The following is an 8,584-nucleotide window of genomic DNA, read 5'->3' on the forward strand; positions in this document are numbered from 1 at the left end:
GTATAATATACGTAACACATACTATACATATATGCTTTTTAACAATCAGAGGTAAGCTACCTGACACTTGGAAAAACCGGCTTTTAGTAATTTTTCAGAAACCTTTCTATAAAGTTTCAAGTGTAAGAATCGCGGACATTTTAGTGTTTCATAGCTGTCTCAGAGCTATTGCAGAAACATTTTGCGATATTTCTGAAATATTTGAAATATTTCTAAGAGATTTTTGTAACCTTACAGAAACCTTTCTATAAGCTTTCAAGTGTAAGAATCGCGGACATTTTACTGTTCCAGAGCTGTCTCAGAGCTATTGCAGAAACATTTTGCAATATTTATGAAACGTTTCAATCTATCACATGAAATATTTCAGAAATATTTCTGAAAGGTTTTTGTGCTGTATGGGGCATGCCTTAGAATTTCCATAAGAGCATTAATTGCATTAAGTCCTAATTTTAAATTCAAAAGACCAAGTTCGAAGATTACGCAACAATTCATAGTCCATGTCGTGCATGCAGACGATATGAATGTTGAATATATTGAATAAATTGACGATAAAGATGGAATTATGGAATAGGAAATTTATACATAAAACTTTTTGTCAATAAAAAAATTGCACTTTTTTACACTGTGATTACAGTACAACTGCTAAACATAAATATTTTCAGCCTGTTTGAAAGACTATATAGCACAGCTAACATTTAAACTAAAATTACATTTTTATATGCAAAGAAGAAACTTGTTTACGTCTAACAGAAAGCGCAAAAAATATAGTTTTGATAAATACAAAAGTGCAACAACTTAATAGTACATAAACTTTTGTATTACAACATCAGTGAATTTTATTGATCGTATATCTGGCCATTTTTATAATACTATATATAATTATTATAATAAATTATAATAATTTATAATAAAATTTATAATAGAAAATTTTTTACGAAAAATATAACCTCAGCCAGGGTTTGAACCTGGACCTCCCTTCACTCTAGGCGGGCGTCTCAACCAATTCGACCACCGAGGTAACTTTTGTATTACAACTAAAAAATATAAGAAACTAATTTACTGATCCAAGTATACAAAAATAAATAATTTCAAAAGCGACTATAAAAATAGTTCATAATTTAAGAAATAGTTCATAATAAAAAATAAAAAGCTAGATAATTTGCATTATCAACGCAAAGTCATATTTTCGTCACTGAACAGCACATGTCGCTATGTCGAGGTCAACTTTTCATCACTTGAAAATTACGTGACTATTTTGAGCTAAAATAAAGTCATTTTGACTTTGTATTGACTTTAGTGTGTTCCTTGGGCATTATAATCAACTAATAGACAAGACATTATCATCGAAAACATGTTTTTCTTAGAGATGCCATGATATTTCTTTCGTCGTCTATAAAAGGGGACCTCTCAGATTGTGGTAGCAGTCCGTCGGTCATCTCCAAGTGGAAAATATAAGGTCGTAAAATAGAAAAGACGTCATTTCGACATCGAAATGTCGAAACATTGACGTCAAAATTACATCGAAAAATCAAAGTGATCAAAGTCATCGGTATCAAAGTTTTCGGCATCGAAATAAAATCAAAGGTGACGTTAAATATCGCTTCTGGCAATAAGCTTTAGATCAGGTCAAAACTTAAATGGGTGCGAGGAAAACTACTCGGTGATTTTTTAATATAATTAGTCTTTGTCTTTAAATCTTCACAGGATCTAAAGGCAAAAAGACCAATTATTAAAAAATTATTCATTAAGTATAGTTTTCAATAAATTTGCAGGAAATAAATAATAAAAAACTGCGAATAACATCTTTAGAATGAATATCTTGGATTCTTCTTTAAGAAATATTTTCAGCAAAAATTAAGAAGAATTCAAAGTTCCTTTTCTCAAGAAACTTCAAAATTAGTAAAACTTTTTGGTTAAAACTAGAACTTTTTCTCAAAAAATGGCACTTAAAAACAATATTGCTATGATTGAAATTTGATTTCTTTCACTGTATGTATATGTATAAGGTATCTCTAGATGGGGAAAAGGTGAAATTAGAGAAATGGAAACTTTAAGTTTTGCATTTTAAATTTGTAGCAAAATGCAAAATTCAGTGATTTCCTTGACCATCGAAACGCGAACCACCAAGTTTCAGTCATTCGGTGGAAATGTCGTCAAAATTACGTAAATTTGACATATAGTTCTTTTGAGAGAAATTTCTTATTTTATGCGTGAGTGTAATTATTTTATTAATTTAAAATTACACGCATACATTACATGCCATAATAAGAGAGGTATTATCGATATTATGTATGTATATACATATATATATATATATATATATATGTATACGTACTATCCCCTAACCCCCTAATCCCATTAGTGGTTATAGAGTTATATGTTCGTAAAGTCGAGCAACTCTAAGAGTTAATATACATTTTCGACTGCCATTCTGCGGCAACCTGAGTACGTTGCAATAAGAAGCAAAGTTTTTTCGTATTAAAAATTATATTTCCCAATTTATTCTTACAGATTAATCTAGAAATGGTAAACGTTAATATACGAAAACTTACTCAACAACAGCATTAATTTTTCGTAAGTTGAGATATAACCGTCCAATGGTGATGTCATAGATATTGTCGGATCAATTATCACTGGTATTGTTGTTTTTTTGCATGGCGCCACTTCATATTTATTTAAGAGTTTTATTAACGTAAACTTCATTAGTAAATAACCGAGTCGAGTGCCTGCAAAATGTAAATGTTAATATATAATTTATCACATTTTTCTAACAAAAAAGGATTTGCGATTTTATTTTGTTATTTCACAACTTTTTAATTAAAACTATTATTGTGATTTCGTAATTATAGAAATAATTAGATATTTTTAATTATTCTATAAATACAAAATCTAATTAGACTAAAAGTATCGATCGATATTATTACTAATAATATGATTTAATTGCATCAATAATTAAGCCATCGTAGTTTATCTCTGATTTCTTCATTTCTGACTTCCGTATTGCGCAATCTGTACACGTAAAAAATATTTTAACGTTTATGCTACTCGGAATTTTCAAATTCAAGTCAAATGCAATTCGTTCATAATTTGCCTAAATATAAAAATATATAGATTTGTGTTTTTATTATAATATAATTATAAAGCATATCTTTTATTTTCTTGCTTATTCTAATTTTATATGTGCATGTAACATCAAATTCTTCTTGATATGACAATTAAACCCGACTTCCTCACCTATACACATATGTGGACCGTCTCCGAATGGGAAATAAACGCATGCCGGTATATTACATTTATTCTTCTCATTGAATCGCTCCGGATCGTATTTATCAGGATCGGGGAAATATTTTGGATCATAGTGTAGTCCAAGCATCGGGATATAAACAGGCGTGCCCTTTTTGAGTACGAGATTAGAATTCGGTACTTTATAATCTTGCATCGCAATACGACTCAGGAATCCGAATGGTGGATATTTTCTCAAAGTTTCCAATACTACCATATCCAGATAGGATAGCGACATAATCTAATAAAGATTGGAACGTATTATTTTTACATCGGAGATATATCAAGTTTTAAGATTTGCTCGGAAATAAAATCAATGGACGAAAGAAGTACGTGCATTTAGCAAAGGTCATTGACAATATTTGTGTAGAATTTGTTACAAAACTTCTTTGACGAAGTAGCACACGATATTTGAGTTACCATGTCGTATGTGATGTTTCCGTCGGAATTGTTAAGAGCCTCGACTAGTTCTTTTCTTAGCGTACTTGGAATTTCAGGTTGCAACGCGAGTTCGTACAATGTGAAAGCAATGGGTATTGCGGAAGTATCGAAACCAGCTGAGAAGAAACTGGCCGCTTGTGCCACGAGGTCATTCCCATCGAATTCTAAAATTTCATTTATTTGTGGAGTTTTGAAGGCTCTTCATATTTGCCGCGATTAAAGTTGTTTAACGTAATTGTTGACTTGCTTATTCTAATTTTGTCGATGCAATCCATTAATTGTACATCTTTATATATTTAAGGATATATTTATATAAATATGATTATTTTGCTTACTGAAGCCTTCAATCTCTTCATTATTATTGTTCTTCTTGAGCTCGATCAGAATATCGATGAGGTCGTATCTCTTTTCGCCGGACTCCATGCGCCTATTGATTGTCTCCCAGAAAATTTTGCGTAAATAGTAGGTGGTCTCTTCACCGAACAACTTTACTTTAGTTATATGAGCTAGTTCTGGCAGGAAGAATATAGCAAGCAACTCCCAGCTGCGCCTGTAATTGTTTTTGAAAATCTTTTTGCTATAATTGCGAAAATCACTGGTTGGATCTTTAAAGAGTTCACGTCGAGTCCATAAGCAGTGCTGCTGATTATATCCATGGTTAATTTGGCACTTATATCTTTTACATCTATAATTTGCCCCTTACCTGCCGACAATGTCATTAGTTGATGAAATCTGTTTAACTGTAGATATTATACTGATTCTCGCATTGTTCTTATTATTTGCTCATATTTTTTTATGCGTGGAATAACATAAAATACTTTAAAAAATTCGACGTATCTCTATATACATGCGTTTATTTCACGAATTGTTCAATATATCCTTCAACTTACCATCCAATTTCAAAGAGTCCAAATAATCATCTAAATGCTTTCCGCATTCTATCATTAGGTAAAACATTTTCTTCAGTTTATTGGTTGTAAAGAATGGCGTCAATTTCGTCCTTACAATTTTCCAAGCTGGATTTTTGATGATGAAGAGGTTGGCGGAACCAACACGATCATTTGGATCGTTCGACATGTATCGATTGAAGAAGACGTTGAAGTCTTTTATCATGACATTCTGAATGAGTTCGCGATCGCAAAGCAACAAGTAGGGCTTGTCGAAAACGTAAAAACCTATATAAGGTCCGTCCTTCGCACGCTCGTAGAGTTCTTTTAGGAAATATGACGGTGCTTTCTTTAGAAGTAGACATTCCATAAAATTGCCCACAAATGGTGTTGGCGTTATTTCCATAACGCTTTGTTTTTGCCAGTACTTAAAATTGCGCGTCATATAAAGATAAGCGATTATAACGAGAGTTGCAAGAATTATTATGCCATCCAGGCCCCAGTAATCTGTTATGATCGCCATTACGCAGCGTCTGCAAAAAATTTTTATTGTATTTGTATAAAAATATAGGATGTTATATTTTAATAATTTAACAATTTTAGTAATAAGAGTAAAGAAATATTATTATAGTATAATGGTTAATCGGTTTGAGACCTGACATTTAAAAGAGTTTTAAGAACTGATATTTGAAAAAATGCTTTCGGGTGCTTCGGTAGTTTAGGTGCATTGAGAAAAATGTCCATCGAATAAACCAATTAAATAGTGTTTCCTATGGTTAATTTTGCCGATTACGTTTTTCGATTAAATTATGGATACATCCGATGATATTTATCCGATGAAATGCAGTTACCGATAAAATTTGCTCGAAAAACTGATGATATTTTTCATCAGATATAACCGTTTGTTATTATGAAATTGGATTATCCAATTATATTTAATCGGACATTTTTCTCGGTGTACGTTTTACGCAAAGTGTGTGTGAAGGGCTTTATTTGTCATACCATGATTATTTCGTTATCTATAATATGTTTCGAAACCTAACGAGAGACCTTAAACATCCCGTCTAGCTGTCAACCGAGACGTTCAGTTTTAAGATTTTTATTTCTGATATTAATATTGCATTTTGCATCCTATTTATAGTATTTCAATAATTTACATCGTGTTTATGTTGTATTATATTTTGATAATGAGTAATTTTTTACTACTTGCAGTATTTTTAATATAAAATATTATTAAAATTTTAGTTGTATGCGACTGATATTAACAGATTATGTATAACAAATCTTAAAACAACAGGTTTGAAAATACTGAGTATTTTATTTATTTAATAATTAAAAAATTAATTAAAATGCTGACTGGGTAATGAAAGTAAAAACGCGATTAATGTTACCTGAGTTATCACTTATATTCGATTACACTTCGTGACCTTTTCGACTCTTATTTTAAATCATCCTTACAATAATAATTCAAACAGTATAGATCTTACAATTTTAGTTTGTCTAGGTGGAAAGTGCTTCTAGATTCCTTAGTCTAAAAGCAGATAAAATACTTTTATCTCGAGCGATTAAAGCCAACTGTTCGGGACAAATAGGTGACTCGAAGATATATGTTGGAAGGAGGTTTCCACACAGCATTTTACATTTCAAATACACAGTAAGCAGATACATGAAATTTGAATATTGCTATATATCAGATACATAATACGTAGGACTCATGTACCAGATACATACTCTCCAAAGTTTTTGGAGTGAAAATAGAACCATGGAGTGAAATATTCGCTCTATTGGAGCAAATATTTACTCTATTAGAGCGAATATTTCACTTCATGATTCTGTTTTCACTCCAAAACTTTCGAGAGTATTTAATATCGATAAATGCCCTGTAGACATGTAATTTACGTTATGCATTATCATATATAAGATATACTCATATATAAGAGTGTATTCTAATTTGCGCTCATATTTTTGCGAGTCAGATTAGTCACTTAGCATCGCTCTTTAAGATAGTTATTTCGTAAAATTATTTATGTAAGAATTGTTCCTGATTTTTACAGTTTATTCTTTACATTAATACGTGCAAAATAAGACTAATTAAATAAAAATTGGACGACATAAAGTTCTAAAAAAAAAGTTAAATCTTTCGAATCTATTTTATATTATGTATTAATCGTAAGGGTATTCTTTATAATAATATTGTATCAAGATATACCATTTTAATAATTGACTGGTTCCTGTTTGGAAGAACTACCTTAAGGTAGTTGTTTCGCGACAGTAATGCTCAAAAGTTTCTTCCAGACAGGAACCAGCACTCAATTATTACAATGATATATCTTGATGCAATATTGTTCTAAAGAATACATTTACGATTAATACATAATATAAAATAGATTCGAAACATAATAGTTTGAGGCGCTGATGCCACATCTCTTACACTACACTCATGTCTGCTACATAATTCTTTCCGAATTTCAGTTTTAACTGTTTATATTGTTGAAACGGAACGGTCAATAATTTTGATTTTTTTTCTAGTTATTCGTTCTATTTTACATTATAACATGCAAATATTAATATTTTAACACATAATAGTATGTGTAAATAATATTTCACGTGTAATAATATTACAATTAATTATATTCTTACGTGTAATAATATTTTTAACGTGTTTTACACGTAATATTTCATGTGACATTGTAAACTTTAATTTTTTTTTCAGAATTTTGAGACGGTTAACTTCAATTTAATTAGTCTTATTTTGCACGTATTAATGTAAAGAATAAACTGTTTTGAAACAATTGTCACATAAATGATTTTACAAAATAACTACCTTAGTTATAAGATATCGTGATAATTTATAATGACTCTCCTTATAAAATCAGATACTTCGAGTTTACTGATAGTGTTCACAAACAAAAAAGTATCACAAAATTAAATTTAATATAAAACTTAAAGATAAGTTCAAAAATAGTTACTGTTCATACCGTATCGCTTTGACACGCAGTGTACTTGTATATCATGACATTTTTGAAGTTTGGAGATGGGCTGATAAATTATCACATTGTAAACGCACTCGTATCTCACTCTGTTGATTATGAGTCGGAAATTGATTATTTTCTTTACAAGATAAATTACAAGATAATTGTACACGTTAAATACGTAAAAAGAGATAGACTTCTCGCTCTAATTACTTTTGTAAGATAACATATGCGGGAGAGCATGCATTAACAAACCAGTGTTTTTCCTAAAATTATCAATTTTGAAAGATAACATATGCGGGAAGGCGTGCATTAATAAACCAGTGTTTTCTCTAACGTATTATCAATTTATGCTGCAACTTATGTGCAACAGATTATGTGCAACAAACATGAACACATTATTCTTACAATATATTTATTTTTTATATATTTAATCACATACAAATTTTGTTATTAAAACGTTAGTTGCATTTGTGCTCGGAATTATTTGCACTTCTGGCCGGATTTTTCAGACAAACGCCTGCTTTTGTCCCCTTGCTGCGCGCACTCCAGCGAATGTCAGTTTACTTCTCGATAGTGGGGCGTGTATCAGGAGCGGCCCTGTTTGAAGAATGAAATTCTCGGAAATCCAATTCTCGGAATTTTTGATAGTGCCACCTCTTTGCTGATCATGTTCTCCTGATACTTTGCCAGTTTTCACGATTCTTGATTTTTGTGATTTAAAGTTGGAAATTCTCGGAAATCCAATTCTCGGAATTTTTGATAATGCCACCTCTTTGCTGATCATGTTCTCCTGATACTTTGCCATTTTCTCGATTCTCGATTTTCGCGATTTGAATTTGGAAATTTTCGGAAATCCAATTCTTGGAATTTTAGATAGTGCCACCTCTTTGCTGATCTGTTCTCTTGATACTTTGCCAGTTTTCTCGATTCTCGATTTTCGCGATTTGAATTTGGAAATTCTCGGAAATTCAATTCTCGGAATTTTAGATAGTGCCACCT

The 8,584-nt window shown here is 31.0% G+C and overlaps 3 protein-coding genes across 4 annotated transcripts in view; 1 reads left to right on the top strand and 2 right to left on the bottom strand.

Annotated features, from left to right (window-relative positions):
- The window catches only part of LOC105559805 (probable mitochondrial saccharopine dehydrogenase-like oxidoreductase At5g39410), a 9,846-nt gene extending 5,700 nt beyond the window's left edge, over positions 1-4,146 (bottom strand). The window contains exons 1-4 of the mRNA XM_012008399.1: positions 4,059-4,146; positions 3,703-3,887; positions 3,235-3,523; positions 2,553-2,726 (exon numbers count right to left, since the gene is read on the bottom strand). Of these exons, the coding sequence (XP_011863789.1) occupies positions 2,553-2,726; positions 3,235-3,523; positions 3,703-3,887; positions 4,059-4,146 (736 nt within the window). The remainder of the gene's footprint in view (positions 1-2,552; positions 2,727-3,234; positions 3,524-3,702; positions 3,888-4,058) is intronic.
- LOC105559802 (saccharopine dehydrogenase-like oxidoreductase) overlaps positions 1,400-8,584 on the top strand; it is a 16,309-nt gene continuing 9,124 nt past the window's right edge. For both annotated transcript variants that reach the window (XR_001008775.1, XM_012008396.1), the window contains exons 1-3: positions 1,400-1,584; positions 2,512-2,636; positions 6,106-6,264. Coding sequence is in view for 1 of the 2 variants with exons in the window: in XM_012008396.1 (XP_011863786.1) it covers positions 6,218-6,264 (47 nt within the window). In the remaining variant the exon portion in view is untranslated. The remainder of the gene's footprint in view (positions 1,585-2,511; positions 2,637-6,105; positions 6,265-8,584) is intronic.
- Positions 4,071-6,087, bottom strand: LOC105559801 (probable cytochrome P450 6g2). Its single transcript, XM_012008395.1, has 3 exons — positions 6,002-6,087; positions 4,614-5,143; positions 4,071-4,273 (listed from the first exon to the last, which is right to left on the bottom strand). The coding sequence occupies exons 2-3, from the start codon at positions 5,131-5,133 to the stop codon at positions 4,230-4,232; spliced, it is 564 nt and encodes a 187-aa protein (XP_011863785.1). The 5' UTR covers positions 5,134-5,143; positions 6,002-6,087; the 3' UTR covers positions 4,071-4,229.

This window comes from Vollenhovia emeryi, unplaced genomic scaffold, assembly GCF_000949405.1.
Source record: "Vollenhovia emeryi isolate VEMERY1.0 unplaced genomic scaffold, V.emery_V1.0 DF939254.1, whole genome shotgun sequence".
Lineage (NCBI taxonomy): Eukaryota > Metazoa > Arthropoda > Insecta > Hymenoptera > Formicidae > Vollenhovia > Vollenhovia emeryi.